At 44.6% G+C, this 20,817-nt stretch overlaps 1 protein-coding gene across 3 annotated transcripts in view; it reads left to right on the top strand.

The window, feature by feature from the left end:
- The window catches only part of SLC9A8 (solute carrier family 9 member A8), a 182,036-nt gene that overhangs the window by 69,133 nt on the left and 92,086 nt on the right, over positions 1 to 20,817 (top strand). For all 3 annotated transcript variants that reach the window (XM_063958882.1, XM_063958884.1, XM_063958883.1), the window contains exon 4: positions 17,675 to 17,733. In XM_063958882.1, coding sequence (XP_063814952.1) covers positions 17,675 to 17,733 — 59 coding nt within the window. The remainder of the gene's footprint in view (positions 1 to 17,674; positions 17,734 to 20,817) is intronic.

Here is a 20,817-nt window from a genome sequence, read left to right as displayed (position 1 = left end):
TTCAGCAGGGTCCCTGTCTGTTTCAAGACTTACCGCGGCTGCGTTTGACGGCATGGCGGTTGAACGCCGGATCCTAAAGGAAAAAGGCATGCCGGAAGAAGTCATTCCTACTTTGATTAAAGCAAGGAAGGAAGTAACCGTGCAACATTATCACCGCATTTGGCGAAAATATGTTGCGTGGTGCGAGGATCGGAGTGCTCCGACGGAGGAATTTCATCTGGGTCGATTCCTACATTTCCTGCAATCAGGATTGTCTATGGGTCTCAAATTGGGATCTATTAAGGTTCAAATTTCGGCCCTGTCGATTTTCTTCCAGAAAGAATTGGCTTCAGTCCCTGAAGTCCAGACTTTTGTTAAGGGAGTGCTGCATATACAGCCTCCTGTGGTGCCTCCAGTGGCACCGTGGGATCTCAATGTGGTTTTGGACTTTCTAAAATCTCATTGGTTTGAACCACTAAAAAATGTGGATTTGAAATATCTCACATGGAAAGTGACCATGCTACTAGCCCTGGCTTCGGCCAGGAGAGTGTCAGAACTGGCAGCTTTATCTTACAAAAGCCCATATCTGATTTTCCATTCGGACAGGGCGGAACTGCGGACTCGTCCGCATTTTCTCCCTAAGGTGGTGTCAGCATTTCATCTGAACCAGCCTATTGTAGTGCCTGCGGCTACAAGTGACTTGGAGGACTCCAAGTTACTGGACGTTGTCAGAGCATTGAAAATATATATTGCAAGGACAGCTGGAGTCAGAAAATCTGACTCGTTGTTTATATTGTATGCACCCAACAAGATGGGTGCTCCTGCGTCTAAGCAGACGATTGCTCGTTGGATCTGTAGCACAATCCAACTTGCACATTCTGTGGCAGGCCTGCCACAGCCTAAATCTGTAAAGGCCCACTCCACAAGGAAGGTGGGCTCATCTTGGGCGGCTGCCCGAGGGGTCTCGGCATTACAACTTTGCCGAGCAGCTACGTGGTCAGGGGAGAACACGTTTGTAAAATTTTACAAATTTGATACTCTGGCTAAGGAGGACCTGGAGTTCTCTCATTCGGTGCTGCAGAGTCATCCGCACTCTCCCGCCCGTTTGGGAGCTTTGGTATAATCCCCATGGTCCTTTCAGGAACCCCAGCATCCACTAGGACGATAGAGAAAATAAGAATTTACTTACCGATAATTCTATTTCTCGGAGTCCGTAGTGGATGCTGGGCGCCCATCCCAAGTGCGGATTATCTGCAATAATTGTACATAGTTATTGTTAACTAATTCGGGTTATTGTTGTAGGGAGCCATCTTTCAGAGGCTCCTCTGTTATCATACTGTTAACTGGGTTTAGATCACAAGTTGTACGGTGTGATTGGTGTGGCTGGTATGAGTCTTACCCGGGATTCAAAATTCCTCCCTTATTGTGTACGCTCGTCCGGGCACAGTACCTAACTGAGGCTTGGAGGAGGGTCATGGGGGGAGGAGCCAGTGCACACCACCTGATCGGAAAGCTTTACTTTTTGTGCCCTGTCTCCTGCGGAGCCGCTATTCCCCATGGTCCTTTCAGGAACCCCAGCATCCACTACGGACTCCGAGAAATAGAATTATCGGTAAGTAAATTCTTATTTTTCTCACTGCCGAGCAAAAAAGAAAATCTAAGACCAATTTATACAGACATTTGGAACAAATTCAAGCAGATTCACATTTTTAGATAAAGTTATTACCTGTGATGAAACATGGATCTGAGACAAAATGCCAGTCCATGCACTGGAAAACACCATCATCCCCAAGAATGAAGAAAGCACATCAAAGCAAATACAAAGCCATGTTAATTTTTCTCTTTGATATTAAGGGTGTTATTTTGGAAGACTGGGTACCAAAAGGCACAACAGTGAATCACCATTACTACAAAAATATTCTAGCAATTTTGCGGGAAATAATTAGAAGAAAGAGGCCAAAGTTGTGGGAAAATTATTTCATCTTCCATCAGGACAACACAGCAACCTACACAACTCTCTTTATGAAGTAGTTTTTGGCCAAGAAATAGATTGCAGTGCTAGAACACCCTCCGTACTCACCAGACCTAGCACCGTGTTACTTCTTTCTTTTCCCTAAAGTCAAATCTGTACTCAAGGGAACCTGTTTTGCATCAGTTACTGATGTAAAGATGAAAACGACATAGCTGTTGAGACAGCTGACAGATAGTGAACTACAGCACAGCTTTGAGCAATGGAAAATAAGAATGCAGCGATGTGTGAATGCAGAAGGGGAGTACATAGAAGGGGAACAGTGTTAAAAAATGTGCTTAATATAATTAAACATAAAGTATAGAGTCAGTCTCATTATTTAATAGCCATACCTTGTATATAATTTAGCACTGTCTTCTGTGCCTGCATTCCTCTCACATTTTTAGCTAAATATAATAGCCTTTGCGTTCCTGAGATGCGGGACTTTTGTACGAGTCTGCCCGTTTTTTAAAGCAACAATCATTTACAAGGCAAAACCAGGTTGAGTTTTGTCTTGTAGTGTTCACTCTAGGAGTGAAAAGGGGTAGGGCGCCGGACTCCGAGGGCACATGTGCGCGCGTCCGAAATGGGGGCACGGCCACGCAAATTAGGGGGCGTGGCCACGCCGATGTCATTTTAGGGGGCGGTGCGGCCCACAGACGCTACTATAGAGAGCGTCTGTGGCCGGCGACGTCACTGTTGGGGGCGTGCCCAGCACCTCCGTCGGTGCTGGGCTTCCCCCAGCCCTCTCCCAATGCGTGAATGGATGCCGCGCGCATGCGCACGGCATCTATACACGCCGGGAGGGCAGGGAGCGGGCGGCTGTTCTAGCAGGGCGCCGCAAAAGGGGGTTTTGCCTGCTAAAAAACGGGCAGGGCGCGGCGCCCTGCTAAAACATCCTAGAGTGAACACTATCTTGTAAATGATTGCTGCTTTATAAAAATGGTCAGACTTGCAGAAAAGTCCTGCACACCCGGAACTCAGAGGCTATTACATTTAGCTGTGTGTCTAATGAAGAGTTGTGCCCCTAATAAGACATACTTTTGTAAATCTCTTTGATATATTGATCTACATGGTGTCTTAGAAACGTTAACTCATTTATGACCTATTGATTCTGGAGTCTGCATTGATTAAAAGTTTGGACTTTGTGCTTTTCACTCACTGATAGGTATGTGGGCTGACTCAGATAAGGAATGGTTAACCTGTTAATGTGAAAGAAATTTCCATGATTCAAGGAAAAAATAGTTCTCTGAATGTCTCTTCCACCTGACGCCTACCTAAAGCATCTATTACTGCAGGGCTCACAAACCACAGTTTACTATTGTGCCTTACTCCTGTGGAGCTGTGCCCTGTGTTAGTCAGGACATATGTACCTCTGCCGTGTCATACAACACTTGGAGAAGCCCCAGGGTAGAGACACCGGCATCTAATTGGTGCCCCAGAAATTAATGCACATGGGAATTTTGGAGAGCCACATTTAACCCCTTCAATGGTTTGCCCAGAAATCTTCCGCGCTAGCCAGCGCTGACAGCGCTGGCAATCCCGGATGATTTCCGTGCATACGACTGACTGATTTCCCGGGGACAGCCGTGCAGCGCCAGGGAATCAGTATACTCCATTATGGAGTTTAGCCCGCCCCCCAGACTCCTATTGGCTGAGTGGGCGGGCTTAGCAGTAAAATACCTTATGCATGCGGCGCCCGGGAATCAGCGTTGGGGCTGGCGATCGCTCCCCCCCCTGCACCTCCCCCTCCGCTCCCACTTCAATTTAAAATTGAAAACTCGCCCCTGAAGGGGTTAAACATGCTTAGATGGGAACTGATCACAGATCACATGGTATTAGAGGTTGCATAGAAGTACTCAGCGTGGAACCTGTGTATGATTATCTCTCCTCTGAGTGAATATGGAGGAGCAGCGCATCGGTGAGTGAGGGGGAGGGGTTATTTGTAAAGGATAAAATAATGGATGAAGTTATGATGACAGTAGGTTAATGATGGTTATAATGGATTAGATTATTTTAATTAGTATTGATTGAGGATTAAGGGGTTAATGATGTGTAGGTGGATGGGGAGGATTAAAATATAATGTTGAAGGGGAGATTATGGAAACTGATCATTAGTAGGGCAATGTGGCGATAATGATGACATGTTTATAAGGAGATTATAAGGTGAGCAGGATGGTAAGGGGTCATTGGGGACAGGTATGGAGCAGTTACAGTATTTATCGAAGGGGTACCCCTTTGTGCTTTCTAGCACCAAAAACTTGGAAGCTATGCCCCACCACTGTACATCTTATAACATTACGTTCCTCCTGTTTTAAAATAAAAAAAAGTAAAAAAAAACCCAGTGAAACACTGTAAAGGTGGAAACATTATTGTTGAAAACTGAAGGGTTCGGAAACATGTCTTTCTCAATCATAAGACTGTTGGTATCATGTCTCTCCTGCTTTAAAATGAAAAAATAACAGTCCAAAACAGATGGGTACTTGAATAGACAAAAATAGCAAAACAAGGCTGCTACATGAAGTAGCACCCTGAAATAGTGCAGTGGCTGCCCTTTCTTCCCAAGTTCACCTCACCTCTCTTTTTGGAAGGCCATAAGATGTCTCCCTTTTATTTAATCGGCCTTTGTCCCTCTCACCTCTTTTTTGGCTAACCCTAGGTTCCCACCATGTATTAATGCCTCTCACTTTTGTTGTTGGACCTCTGTGGGTCTCTTAAGAGTCGTTCAGCTGGTGAAGGATACAGGTATTAAACAATTTTCAGAGAGTCAAGAAAAATGGGATATCCCACTTTCTGATTCTTGGAAGTACATACAAGTTCACCATTTTCTAGGTTCAGCAAATAGGACAACCCTTGCCAAGAAGGATCTTACCTCTTTCGAGAAACTTTCCATCTCGCTCCAATCTCCCTCCCACATGTAATCTGCTCTCTACCTGTTATTGTTGGTTAACCAGACAACCCTCATTCTGACCTATGCTAAGGCCTGGGTAAAAGACTTTCCTTATCTGACCGGGAGTGGAAGTGCTTTTCTTAAGACCTACTCTAGCTCTATTTGTATTACTGTAAAAGAGAGACAGTACAAGATCTTGATGAGATGTTACAGTCACCGCTCTTGCTTCATGCTATGTATCTCTCCACCCCTGGTTCCTGTTGGAGATGTTCCTCTGCTCTGTGTCATTGCCCTCATTTAGCAAATTTCTTGGCTGTCGTTATTGCCACCTTGCAGCAAATTTTAGGTACTGAAGTACCTTTTGACCCTGTGTTTTGGTTACTCAGCCACTCTTCGATACCAGTGCATAAATATTAAAAAAAACATTACTCCGGCATCTTGGTAGTGCAGCTCACTCAGTTATCCCGGAATTGTGGAACTCTCCCAAACCTCCCCACACGCAAGGAATGGTTCTATAAGATTGATAATTTTATGTCAATGGAGGACATCTTGGTCGCTTCAACATACAAACCTTCTGATTTTGCTAGCACCTGGTTCCCTTGGTTGGGATAGAAGTCCTCAGCTGACTTATAAGACTTACATTACCGCGATCCCACAAGACACAGGATCTGTAGGATGGAGTCCTTAAATCCTTTGATTCAGTCCATTTTTCTCCTCTTATATTCGTGGACCGCGGATGTTTTCTTAATTTATTTTTATTTATTTTTTTACTCCATGACGGCTGATCCCTTCCTTATCTCTTTTCTACCATTCCCGTCTTCTTCCCTTTCTACTTCCTGCCTTGTATTTCTTCTTTTTCCTCTTAGTTACTGTAATTCTTTATAAGATTAATTAAGAATGATAAATGACTTGCTAAAGTACCCGACGTTGCTTGGTTTTAAGTTAATAAGGCCCAAATGTATTAAGCCTGAAAAAGTGATAAAGTGGAGACTCATAAAGAGCGATAAAGTACCAGCTACTCAGCTTCCTAACTGCCATGTTACAGGCTGTGTTTGAAAAATGTCAGAAGCTGATTGGCTGGCACTTTATCACTCTTTATAAATCTCCTTTTTAAGGGTTCATACATTTGGGCCTGTGTTACCTATGAGTTGGATTTAACTGTCCATATTTTAAAAATAATTAGCAGCTCTTCCAACACACCTATGAGGTGGCTGCCCAGTGTTGTTTTTTTTGGGGGGTGTCGCCAGTAGCCCTAATCCCCAGCTATTCTTTCTGTTTGCTTTTATAATCACCAGAAATAAAAAAAGTAGAAGAGAAAGAAAAAAAAACGAGACAGACAGCTGAAGAGAAAATAAAAGAAAGAAATATAAAATGAAAGGCCAAGAGGGGATAGACAAAGCAGGACTCAAAGAATAAATTAAAGGGGGCAGAGAAGGAATAAAAAAAGATTGAGAAAAGCAAACCACACAATATTTAGAGGATACAGTCTAAAAACGCTGTACTTCCCTGTCCAACAATCTCAGAAACAAGAGACCTCCGAGGTCCTGGAACAGATATACTATATGAATCACCTAAAAGAGATTTACCTGTCTTATCCTTTGTTGTCGCCAGTCACGTTGTTTTCATGCTGCCTTGGCCGTAGAGTAGTAGCTGCTTGCATTATTGTTTTATCTCTATCCTAGAGACTGGTAGATTGCTTTGAAGTCGTAGCACTGTGCGCGACACAATGGTGTTAGACTGAAGCCATTGAATCAAACATGGTAAATAGAAGACATGGATGTCTCTGCTATTTCCTCTCCCACCTCAAACTGTGAGAGACCGATGGTACAGGTCTTTCCGGCTTCTCCTTCTCCAACACTGCTCTTGTTGATGGTCTGAGACGTCCTGATCTCAGCCATTTCCCATTGATGTTCTGGATTGGACCAGGTCCAATTAACTGGTCTAATTCCCTCCGGCTCATTGCAGCTGCTGATGTAGTTCACAGTAAAAAGTAGGTGCACAAAAGTAAAAAGGAAAAAAAAATCACATGCACAGCACAGATCTGATCAAGTCACTGGTAACTTGCGGGACGTAGTCACTAGGTACAGAGTGCAGACTAGTTCACTCTTTTCAGAGTATTTTCTCATGTGTCAGCAACAGCTTCAACTGAGTAAATGCCAGTGATATTGCCAGGCGTTGGGGTTTTATACCATGGAGAATTTCATCTTGGATGTCATCTCGCCATCTCAAACTCAACATTTCCAAAACAGAATTAATTATTTTCCCACCAGCTAAGGGTAGTTACCAACCTGATATTGCCATAACTGTTGACAGTGCAACTATCCACCCTACCCCACAAGCTCGTTGCCTAGGTGTCATCCTTGACTCTGAACTGTCGTTTGTTCCACACATTCAATCTGTCTCTAAATCATGTTACATGCACCTTAAAAACATATCCAAAATACGCCCTTATCTTACACAAGACACTGCAAAAACTCTGATCCATGCACTCATCATCTCCCGCATTGATTATTGTAATAGTCTCCTTACTGGTCTTCCCAAACATAGGCTCTCACCACTTCAATCCATTTTAAATGCAGCTGCGAGGCTAATCTTCCTCGCCAGACGTTCTTCGTCTGCTGATCCGCTCTGTCAGTCCCTCCATTGGTTACCGGTATTCTACCGTGTCAAATATAAAATACTTTTACTTACATACAAGGCTATTACCCAAACTGCACCATCATACATCTCCTCACTCATCTCAAAATATCTCCCTACCAGACCCCTCCGCTCTGCACAAGATCTGCGTCTCTCATCCAGATGTATTACCTGTTCCCACTCAAAATTACAGGACTTTACCCGGGCTTCACCCACTCTGTGGAATGTCCTCCCACGCACAATAAGACTCTCCACTAGTCTCCAAACCTTTAAACGTTCCCTGAAAACTCATCTCTTCAGACATCCCTATCCAGTTACATTCCCTCTGCACAGTCCCATAACCTCACATTTTGTCTTCCAACATTGCTGGGTGATCATATCATACAACCCACTAAGAACCTAGCAATCTGGGGAAACATTATGTAACAGGTTGCATCTATCCTTGTGTATCAATACCTATTTCCCTCTAGATTGTAAGCTTGCGAGCAGGGCCTTCCTACCGCTATGTCTGTCTTTGCCCAGTTTTGTTCTATAACTGTTGTTCTAATTGTAAAGCGCAGCGGAATATGCTGCGCTATATAAGAAACTGCTAATAAACAAATAAATAAATAAATAAAATGTGGCATGTGGGTGGCAGTTGGTGATGGCAGTTGGTGATGGCTGTGCATCAGCTCTCTGCTCTATACCCCACACCACCATCTCCCCACTGATATTATACAGTGATACGTGGGAAATCAATGGGAAATTACATACAGTATTAGTACTGAGGAGTCATTACACCAAGTGGTTTGGGCATTTACTGCAACATCTCAGTTCTGCTGCTGGACCCAGTGAGCTCAACTGTCATTGCTGCTGCCATCAATTGGTGATCTCTGTGGGGATAGCTGCCAAGCATTATAACATTATATGGAATATCTGTATCTATCTATCTATCTATCTATCTATCTATCTATCTATCTATCTATCTATCTATCTATCTGTCTGTCTGTCTGTCTGTCTGTCTGTCTGTCTGTCTGTCTGTCTGTCTGTCTGTCTGTCTGTCTACCTACAGTGTCTACATATAATACAGGGCAATTATTGTATACTCCCAAATCCCAAATGTCTTTAAAGCGGATTCTTAGTAATGAAAGTAATCTCTGTTGTCACAGAAATAACCAACACACTGGGGGTAATTCAATTGTTTGGAAAGTCGGTTGGGTGTCTGTTTTTTCCTGTCTATTAGATAGGAAAAAAACAGACACCCAACTGACTTTTCAAACAATTGAATACCGCCCACCATGATGCAAGTGAAATACATTTTTGCGCTTGCATTGTGGTATGCTGACTCTGTGACATCTATCTATCTATCTATCTATCTATCTATCTATCTATCTATCTATCTATCTATCTATCTATCTATCTATCCATCAGTCAATCAATCAATCAATCAATCCATGCTGTGTGTGTGTATATATATATATATATATATATATATATATATAGATAGATATATATATATATATATATATATATATATATATAGTGAGCTGACAGGTCCCGTGCAACTCCATTAGCGTTGGACGTATTTTTTTCCTGAAAATGCATTGCTCTGCTGATTACATTAATATGCGGCATGCCTATGTTCCTGTATCTGCATATGCTGATAGTGTCGCATGTGATCTGATGCTGTATCCTCCAGTGCAGCACTGGATCACACACGCATGCAGGAGGCGTCTGCTTATACCAGATGCCTCCTGCTGCATTATCGTATCTGAGCTTCACTGCTGTTTCCAACTAAGCAGCAGCGATTCTCTCTCCAACCACATCTGAATCAGAACCCTAGTCATGCAATGTTCACTCTATCTGAGGTGTATATATAATGTGGGTGATGATCTGTGGGATGCTTTGGTTTCTGTAGAGTAAAGGTATTGAGCGTTCTTTATTGCTTGAGCATTAGGGAATTCTACTACCATTGTCAATTGTCTCATAGATGCAATTGTTGCTCCTTCTGATAATGGTTATAGGACTATTTTAAAACCATGTGAAACCTATCAATCTGAATTACGAAACATTATTTATAGTTCGTAAACAATGAATCTGTTGCTAGCCATCCCAGCAGTAAGGTCTTATCATATTCACCCGAAGATCAAACCATATGCTATTCTAGTAATTTCACAAAACCCAAGGGCTACATCCAGGAATCGATATCCGGACTGTAGGTCGACACCCATTCGCTCGACACCTTTTGGTCGACAGTGACTAGGTAGACATCAGAAATAGATCAACACGACCATTAGGTCGACATGAACAAGATCAACATGGAAAAAGGACGACATGAGAGTTTTTCAAAATCTTTTTATTTTTTGAACTTTTTCATTATTTACGATCCACTTGGACTACAATTGCGAACAGTAACCTTGCCCGAAGCTCGCTCGCCATGCAAGGGGACACGTTGCTCTAATTGGGGTTCCCGATCACTTTACGAAGAAAACAATACAAAAAAAACCATAAAACACTCATGTCAAGCTTTTTCCATGTCGACCTTGTTCATGTTGACCTAATGGTCGTGTCGACCTAGTCACTGACGACCAATAGGTGTTGACCTAATATCTGCCGACCTAGATACTGTCAACCCTAAGTCCCATACCCCCAGGGATCTACATGCCTGTATTAACATAGTAAATAGTAAAGTTCATGGCTCTACCATCAGAAAGAATCAGAGAACATCATTGTTTCATCGGACTGTTGCCAGGAGAAAACAAACCACAGAGCATTGCAGTACTTGAATAATTGTATCTGAATCAAACACAAGACTCTGGACAGATTAGGCAAAACTGGAGTTGTTTGAACCTAATCCTACCAAATAGCTTTGGCCATCCAGGATGGTTTTAGATTTGTACATAATAGTTCGAGTGAGGCAGCATTTCAGGGAGATTGTGCAAGGTACACCCTAAAGGTCCCCCATACACTAGAACGATAATGCCCGATTTCATCCGATTTCGGGCATTCTGGCCGATATATCGGATGAAAGCGGTCATTTTGGAGATGTTTCCGATCCGATGCGCGTTCCCGTGAGCATCGGATCGGATCCTCCATATTGACCTGCTGCACTAGTGATCATGTCAGACCCCGCAGGCATGGCTGGGATCGCCCAAGATACATTGTATGCAAAAGGACAGCATACGATGTATCTTGGGCGATCCTGCCGCCTGGGAGGCTGCCGGGGTGATCGCCTGCGACATGATGGTCGGACATGTCGCATAAGTGTATGGGGCCCTTAAGGAAGGCTGGAGATGCTCAACCAATGGCCATATCTAGTTCTACCCAGGTGCGTGTTCAGCACCACTAGGTGGTACAAATAGTACTGTGTACAGCCTGCCGCCATAGGGAGGGATTTGTATGGTTGGCATACCGCTAGAGGCTGTGTATTACAGAAGAAGTGGTGGAAATTTAGCTAGGTTGCATTAAATTGGTGACTTTGCATATCAAATGCACAAAAGTCAGCAGCTCAGGAAGAGCCATAGAAAGCGACAGGGCCAAACTCAATATTTCTAAAGGGGAGTTTCCACACCAAACTTCTAGAGTGTGCAAGACTATCATCCAAGTGGCCAGGCAATCATTTTAGCTTTGTCTGCTTCAAGGAGACCACCATCTGTTTCCGTTGGAAAGTACAGTATGTTTGAATGCTCTTTTTTTTATTTTATTTTTTATCTTTTATAAAACAGCAAAATGCATCAGACAGTACAGTCTTGGAAGGTGTAAAGAACACAATAATCATAAGACAAAAACAAAACGCTTATACAATTCCAGTATGATGAAACAGAAATGTGCCTGGGTTTTCAAAAGGAAATAAATTTCCCTTTTTTTTGTTATACAAACTACACAAATAGGTGAAAGTAGTTTTTACTGTTACACAGTACTGAGGTATCAGTACCAAAAATACTTACATAATGTGGAACAAAAAACCTGAACTAGAAAATAATGAGACACTAGAGAATGATGAGAAAGAGAGAGGGAGAATGCAAGATTGGAATAAGAATGCAAAAAGAGACTGTTTTCTGAGAAAGAGGACCATGTGTGTAAGACCTCATACCATTCTACAACAAACTCTAGACTGCCTATGTGAGTCGGCTTAGTAGGAACCAGTTTGTACTTTCAAAAACCTTCCAAATTTGTTCCTGTGTGGATTTAGATAAACTATCTACAGTATGTATCTACCCCATTTTTTGTGGAAAGTTTCCACCCCTTTTTCAATGTGGAAACTTGCCATCCAGCATTTGTTATGTAACACTTCCAGCGGAGCTACCTTCCATTCGCCCAAGGTTGGGGTCGTTGAGATGATCCAGTGTCTCAGGATCATTTACTTGCCCACCGTTACCATGACAGAAAGTACAGGAACTAAGTGAGATATTCTATACTGTGCCGTCCACCGGGAAAAATCAGCAAAAAGCAGGGATCTAGCTGATCTAGGCAGTCTAATATGAATGGATTGATATAGGTGGTCCAAAAATTGACACCAAAATTTTTTAATCATGTTTTAATGTTCTATGCCCGAATTCAGCCTGTGCTAATGGTTTTAGTGAGAAGTGAGAAACTGTGAAATCTTACTGTATTTTTATGATTGCAGAAGAGTTGCTGTGTAATGTCAGAGGCAGTGCATATGATAGGTTTGTGGATGTAAAGAAGGGCTAGGAAATACAAAGAAGCATTAGCGTGGGTGGTAATATGAGTCAAGTAAGTTGATGACCAGCTAACGTGTGGGGTGTGTATATGGAAAGACCGTGGAGGGGTTTGTGGGGTTTATTAGAACCACTGGATCCACAGCTTAGTGGTGTTTGTAAGACCGTAAAGAGCATCTAATACATAATGTAAAGTGTACAGCATACCATTTGGCATGCTGTCAGCATCCAAGTGTGTAGGATGGCGGCGGTCGGGTGACTGACCCTGGAACCCTGATCGACAGCATCCCGATGGTGAGTATTGGGGGGAGGCTAACGGTTAGGGCCAGGGGTTGTTCGGGTTAGGCACCACATTGGGGGTTAGCTGTAGCCACCACTCCCTGTGTCTTTAGCCCTAGCTGCCAACCGCGGTGATTAGCCGTAGTTGCCACCCCCTGTGTCCTTAGCCCTAGCCGCCATCCCAGGCGGGTTAGGGTAGGGGGCATGGGAGGGGTAAATGAATTACCCCGTCCCATGTCAGCATTTCAAAAGTTGGGATGCCACGGTCATCCGATCACCGGCGTCCCGACCAACTGCTGGCATTTAGTATTACACCCTACCATTTCTCTTTCATCTATCTGGGGGGCGCTGCGCACTTACTGATGGGGTTAGAGTGTGTGGGTAGAGAGTTTGCCACAGAACCTATAGAAACTAACTCCTCCCCCCTCTAACCCCTCTCACTCTTAAGGCCCGTACACACTGGTCGATATATCGTCCGTTCTCTTGAACGGTCGATATATCGCGGGACCGTCGGCCAGTGTGTATGGCCGATACGTCTGTGAACTCCGTCGTTCACAGACGTATCGCGTCGGCCGCGCAGCACAGCCGACGGCCAATATATCTACCGCTATATTGGCGCGTCGCTGTGTGTGTAGGGGGCGGTCGGCTGACCGCCCGTACACATGCTGCGGCGGCCGGCGGTGATTGACAGCTGAACTGGGCGGGCGTGTGTACACGCCCGCCCAGTTCATGACGTCAGTTCCCGACGGATCGGGCAGTGTGTATGCACAGCACACTGCCCGATCCGTCCATAGATATATCTGCAGATCAGTTGATCTGCAGATATATCTACTAGTGTGTACCCACCTTGAGTCTGTCACAGAATTACCTCAGTTTTAGTTTTGTGCCTGAGGAGTACAGGCACAGATTGTTATGTCTATAGATTTTATTTAGGTTTGGCTAATGTAATTTAATGTGTGCTTTATATTTGGTAATTGCTGTAGAGGGAATGAGACCTCATTTAATATGTATAGTAGTTCTCACACTGAGCTCCTAACTGCGTCACAGCATTTGGTTGTTCTTACGCCCATCTCGCTGATTACATCACCCACAGATCTTGCACTGATACTATTGCTGGTCTTCCCCCTTCCATATTCCTTCTATTTCCAGGTACTGCTGATGATGGCTTTCTTATGCATAAATACCCTGTTTACAAAGAATATCACCATTATTTATTATTCAAGTAAAGCATTTTTTCCTAAATGAACGTAAGAAACAAACTCTATTTGTACAATTGTTTTTATGTTTTTTAAGCTGCTACTGTTAAGTTTTGGCTTCTGGTTCCGTTGTGCAAGCATTGGGTCTCAAGACTAATTGGTGAGGCAGTAATAAGGGGGGTACACACGGAGAGATCCGTGCTTAAAATCTAAGCAATCTTGCTAGATTGCTTAGATTTTAAGCACGGATCTGCCGTGTGTATGCCCTCCAGCGATAGCAATGCGCGGCCCCGCGCATCGCTATCGCCGGTGCTAGATTGAGCCTGCATGCAGGCTCAATCTAGCGGGTCGCTCACTTCACCGTTGTGTGAAGTGAGCGGCCCCCCGTCGGCTTTCCCCCTCGCTCAGCACATCGCGCTGTGCTGAGCGGGGTGAGAGATGTGTGCTGAGCGGTCTGTGTTAAGATCGCTCAGCACACATCTCTCCCGTGAGTACCCCCCTATAGTCCTGTTATTGTTGCCAGACATCTTCTATTGATGGTTACAGCTGAACCTGTGTACTGGGAACAGGTAGTACACATCCTGGGCATTTGGTACTCATTGGTACGATGCACCAATTTCTATCCCACAAACCTTTCCTGTGAGAATGTCCCAGGTATAGAAACATGCTGGTGCAAACAAATGCTGCTCCTCTTTTTGGGGTCTATTTACTAAGCCTTGGATGGAGATAAAGGGCCTAATTCAGAGTTGATCGCAGCAGCAAATTTGTTAGCAGTTGGGCAAAACCATGTGCACTGCAGGGGGGGCAGATATAACATGTGCAGAGAGTTAGATTTGGGTGGGGTGTGTTCAAACTGAACTCAAAATTGCAGTGTAAAAACAAAGCAGACAGCAGGGGCATAGCCAGAACTTTGTGGGCCCCATAGCAACATTTTGAAGGGGCCCTGTCCCAATGCTTCTAGAGAGACACTTCTCTGCAGCAGTTGTTAATGTTATGCCCTATAATAGTGCCCTAGTTCATTTTCTGAACCATAGTAGAGCCTTATTTAATGTTATGCCCAGGGCTGTTTCTAGCCAATTTGGCTCCCAGTGCGAGATTTATAAATGCGCCCCCCCATGACATAAAAAATGTGCCCCCCCCCCCCCCCCCCACACACACACACACACACACACCTACATGGAAAAAAAAAAATTTGCGCGCACACCCGGCAAGGGGGCGTGGCCTCATCTAAATGGGCATGGCCTCGTCTGAAAAGACTACCTCACAATCCAGTTTTTGACCCTGCTCCAACACGACCACTACAGGAAAAACAAATTCTACCATATTAAGCCCCACACAGTAATGCCCCTTGCACCATATTATGCCACACACCGCAATGCCCTTGATACATTAAATCCCCACACTACGGCAGGCAAGAGTCCCCATTTTACACATTACGGCAGGTGTACCCATTTTACACATTGAGAGAGAGAGAGAGAGAGAGAGAATACTTACAGAGACGATTACCACTCTTCGGCCCGCCTCACCAGTCGCTCCTCGCGCTGGCCTTTCCCTCTTCCTAACTTGGATCCCCCTCTGTACTCCACTCGGGGGGGGGTTTCGCGGAGTGACGGGGTTGCGTCGTGACGTAACGATGCAACAGCGTCCTTCCGTGAAACTCCGCTCCCCGAGCGAGTTACTCGGGGAGAAATACGAGGGTGAAGCAGGGAGCCACAGTTAGTGCCGCGGCGGGCGCCCAGTGCGGTTGCACTGCTCGCCTGCCCCAAGAAACGGCCCTGGTTATGCCCCATAGTAGTGCCCTAGTTTCTTTTATGAATCGCAGTAGTGCTTAAATTCACCCTATGTCACATTTTAGAGCTTTAGAGCTCTTCGTTACATATGTTTTGCAAAAGATATGATAAGCCTCCAGGCCACTTCACGGCTGCTCTATTGCTGGAGGTCCCTAACTAAGCATAGGTCTTCTTACTAACAGCCAGCAGAGTGCGTGGGAAAAATAAGAAGAAAATTTACCAAATGAATGGAAGATCGGGCGCTTATCGGTGCTGTGTTTCTAATGCTGCTGCTATAATATTTGGGGATAGTTACACCCCAACCACACATCAGAAAAATACAAGAGAAAGATAGCGCTGCTATCTTTCTCTTGTATTTTTCTGCGTGGGAAAAATCCCTTTTGTATTTCTTGTCTAGAGTAACCCCCTCCCGCAGCACCTGGGGATTGTTACCAGCTTGATTAGAGCAGTTTTCCACTATTTATTGCAGTTCAGAGAGGCATAGATGGAGCCAGCATTAGGAGGGCATGCTGGGTCCTGTAGTGCCATTTGGAGGATACAGGGGTGCCTCCAGGTAAACTAGCTCTCAATCTGGATATGTTCTGTATGTGCCATTATCATGTGGCCATATATTAAGCAATTGTATGACCCATAGTGGATGTTATTATTATTATGCTGTGTATGGGTTTGGGGAGTGGTACCCCCCGGGTCTGGTGGGGCTGGGCCACCTTGGGGTAGCATGCCATATTATTTATTTAGCACTTATGTAACACTCCTATTTTTTCACTAATATTACTCTTTTGAGTATTTTATTAACACCCTTATTTTTGTAGCACTTTCTAACCCATAGCTTCTGCTTCTTTCTTAACACATATTAACACTTTAGTATTTCAATGGTGTGCTGCCCTGGGGTGGTCGGGCCTGAGCCGACTTTGTGGGGTCCAAGCCTTGGACCTATGCTTAGTTAGGGACCTCCAGCAATAGAGCAGCCGTGAAGTGGCCTGGAGGCTTATCATATCTTTTGCAAAACATATGTAACGAAGAGCTCTAAATTTCCTATTATTACATAGTATATAGTTCTTCTTACTAACAGCCAGCAGAGTGCGTGGGAAAAATCCCTTTTGTATTTCTTGTCTAGAGTAACCCCCTCCCGCAGCACCTGGGGATTGTTACCAGCTTGATTAGAGCAGTTTTCCACTATTTATTGCACATTTTAGAGCTGCCAGTACACATTATGCCCCACAGTACCCCCAATTTACATTATGATATATAGTGCTCCCCGTTCATAGTGTGCCTCATTACAGTGCCCCAGTTCATATTATGTAACATTAAAATGCCCTCCAGTTTATTTTATTACACACTACAATGAGCAGGTCCAGGGGCATATCTAGATATATTGCAGACCCCAAGGAAAAAGTTTGAAAGGACCCCTACGTACCACCCAATGTCGAAAAATGTGTATAACACATGTAACTGTGACAGAGAAGGTGGGCCCCTCTCAGCTCTGGGCCCCATAGCAGCTGCACTGCCTGCACCTATGGTAGCTACACCCTTGGCAGACAGTATAGAAACAAAATAACCCACCCAAATCCAACTCTCTCAGCAAATGTTATATCTGCCCCCCCTGCAGTGCACATGGTTTTGCCCAACTGCTAACAAATTTGCTGCTGCGATCAACTCTGAATTACCCCCAAAGTACCAGCCAATCAGCTCCTAACTGCCATGTCACAGGCTGTTTGAAAAATGGCAGTTAGGAGCTGATTGGCTGGTACTTTATCTCCGTCCAGTTTATCTCCTTCCAAGGCTAAATAGACCCCTTTCTGTGGTATAAACACATTTCCTTGAGCATTTGTACAGTCGGATCCCCCCCTCCCCTTCTGTTAGCTAAGCCTTTGCCTAAAACTGTATTGCATTTCTCTCTTTATTTTTTTTATTCTGCATTATGCAGTTTCTCAGCCAAATGATTGCTTGTAACCTTGTATGATAGATGGTACTCCACCAGTGAGCAGTTATTGTGCATCTGTGGTGTAATGTGTTCCAGCATGACAGAGCAGCATTCAGCCACTCTGTCGTACACCTTCCTGACATTGTCCGACTCTAGTTATTAACTGTAACTTATAAGCATTTTGTCAGGTTTTATTTTATTTTTTTTACAACAGTTTTTAACTGGTTTAAATTACAGCTTTTGTGTTAAATTCTGTATTTATTTGTTTGTAGTTGCTGTGGTCATCTCCAAAGTGTTGTTTTCTCATTTCCAGGTATCTTAATGGGAGCTGTGATAAAGGTCATAGAGTCTCAGAAGCTGGCAAACTGGAAGGTAAGGGTTTATGGGGCAAATAATTTAGCCTGTACGATTCCGTTTTTTATTGAAGCAGTGATCATTTAAAAAGCAAAACAGACAGGTTTTGCCTTTAAAATTATTGGTGCTTTAAAAAAATAAGTGTAGACTCACTGGAATCACGCATAGCATCTCCAGGCTATTACATTTCCCCCTGTAGCTTCATTGTTGCTACAAACTAATGAAATCATACAAGACAATGACCAATGAGATGTATTTAGACTCGGCAGTGTAGTGTTTCACAAAAACAGGAAACATTTTCCACCATGTTATTATTACCCACGCACATATGAGGAGAATATAGAAGCTCCACACAGACTGGGCCTGATCCGGAATCAAACTCATGATTCCAGCAACTATCTATCTGTCTATGGATTTCTAATGTAATAGTAAAGTGTTACAGCGAGGGGGAGGTTGGTGGGTGCAGATTAAACCACCATTAAAGTGCGTAATCCAGTAGAGAAAGTGGCATTATGTACACATAGGCAGGACAAGTGCAGTGCAGGAGGAACAGCCAGATCGGCTTCTACACATGTATCTTTTGCGGGCCTAGAAGCAAGGGATTTGGAAGAATTGTTGTTATGGCCCTTGAAGGAATATGAGTGGAATGGCTTATGGTGCTTAGTGGGAGCATAAGAGGAGTGGTAACTAATATGTATATTTTTAATGTGGCTCTAGAGTGATATCCTACTTTGTTAACATAGTAAATTGAAAGAACGATTGTGAAATTTCTATATGTAGCTGATTTGTCAGGGGTTCAGGTCATAATGAACTGACAAAACAGGGTTAGGGATTTTTTTTTGAGAGGCCTCTGTCTAATATTCTATATAGTAAATGGATGTAATGAGCGATTAGCGCAGCCTGGTGTCTGACTAGTAAAACTCTGTGGTAGGCTAAGTCTTACTAACTGTATCTATGGGTGCGGATGCGGTACTATGATGCATTCTGTAACATATTTAGCTGTATGAGCAGAACCTGCCACTAGGCCTGATTCAGATCCCGATCTGCTGCACAATGCGCAAAATACCACATGCGCACTACGGCTGCAGATGTCAAGAGATTGACAGTCTGCACCCGTTTAGAGGTGAGGCATTGGCATTGATGAACTCTGTTTTGGGGGAATGCAGAGGCCAGGATCTTGGTTGGAAGACAGAGATTTCCTGGCCTCTTGATAGGAGCTGTGGCGACTGGCTTGGACGGTCAGATGATGATGGTATTGCAGGTGATCTGATGCTGTGTCTTAGGATTCAGCACTGGGTCATAAATGCATGCAGGAGACTTCTACTTATATCAGACACCTCCTGCTGCAACATAATTTCTCTGACGTCCTAGTGGATGCTGGGAACTCCGAAAGGACCATGGGGAATAGCGGCTCCGCAGGAGACTGGGCACAACTAAAGAAAGCTTTCCGGTCACCTGGTGTGCACTGGCTCCTCCCACCATGACCCTCCTCCAAGCCTCAGTTAGATTTTGTGCCCGGCCGAGGTTGGATGCACACTAGGGGCTCTCCTGAGCTTCTAGAAAGAAAGTATATAATTAGGTTTTTTATTTTACAGTGAGACCTGCTGGCAACAGGCTCACTGCAGCGAGGGACTAAGGGGAGAAGAAGCGAACCTACCTGCTTGCAGCTAGCTTGGGCTTCTTAGGCTACTGGACACCATTAGCTCCAGAGGGATCGACCGCAGGACCCGTCCTTGGTGTTCGTTCCCGGAGCCGCGCCGCCGTCCCCCTTACAGAGCCAGAAGCATGAAGATGGTCCGGAAAATCGGCGGCAGAAGACTTCAGTCTTCACCAAGGTAGCGCACAGCACTGCAGCTGTGCGCCATTGCTCCTCATACACACTTCACACTCCGGTCACTGAGGGTGCAGGGCGCTGGGGGGGGGCGCCCTGAGCAGCAATAAAAACACCTTGGCTGGCAAAATAATCACAATATATAGCCCCAGAGGCTATATATGTGATAATTACCCCTGCCAGAATCCATAAAAAAGCGGGAGAAAAGTCCGCGAAAAAGGGGCGGAGCTATCTCCCTCAGCACACTGGGCGCCATTTTCTCTTCACAGTGCAGCTGGAAGACAGCTCCCCAGGCTCTCCCCTGTAGTTTTCAGGCTCAAAGGGTTAAAAAGAGAGGGGGGGCACTAAATTTAGGCGCAATATTGTTTATACAAGCAGCTATTGGGGAAAATTCACTCAGTAATAGTGTTAATCCCTACATTATATAGCGCTCTGGTGTGTGCTGGCATACTCTCTCTCTGTCTCCCCAAAGGGCTGTGTGGGGTCCTGTCCTCAGTCAGAGCATTCCCTGTGTGTGTGCGGTGTGTCGGTACGGCTGTGTCGACATGTTTGATGAGGAGACTTATGTGGAGGCGGAGCAGATGCCGATAAATGTGATGTCGCCCCCTGTGGGGCCGACACCAGTGTGGATGGATAGGTGGAAGGTATTAACCGACAGTGTCAACTCCTTACATAAAAGGCTGGATGACGTAACAGCTGTGGGACAGCCGGCTTCTCAGCCCGCGCCTGCTCAGGCGTCTCAAAGGCCATCAGGGACTCAAAAAGCGCCCGTTACCTCAGATGGCAGACACAAATGTCGACACGGAGTCTGACTCCAGTGTCGACGAGGTTGAGACATATACACAATCCACTAGGAACATCCGTTACATGATCCCGGCAATAAAAAATGTGTTACACATTTCTGACATTAACCCAAGTACCACTAAAAAAGGGTTTTATGTTTGGGGAGAAAAAGCAGGCAGTGTTTTGTTCCCCCATCAAATGAGTGAATGAAGTGTGAAAAAGCGTGGGTTCCCCCGATAAGAAACTGGTCATTTCTAAAAAGTTACTGATGGCGTACCCTTTCCCGCCAGAGGATAAGTTACGCTGGGAGATATCCCCTAGGGTGGATAAGGCGCTCACACGTTTGGCAAAAAAGGTGGCACTGCCGTCTTAGGATACGGCCACTTTGAAGGTACCTGCTGATAAAAAGCAGGAGGCTATCCTGATGTCTGTATTTACACACTCAGGTACTAGACTGAGACCTGCAGATAGTGCTGCTGCAGCGTGGT

This window comes from Pseudophryne corroboree, chromosome 3 (assembly GCF_028390025.1).
Source record: "Pseudophryne corroboree isolate aPseCor3 chromosome 3, aPseCor3.hap2, whole genome shotgun sequence".
NCBI classification, from domain to species: domain Eukaryota; kingdom Metazoa; phylum Chordata; class Amphibia; order Anura; family Myobatrachidae; genus Pseudophryne; species Pseudophryne corroboree.
This window is presented reverse-complemented; position numbering and strand designations above follow the sequence as displayed.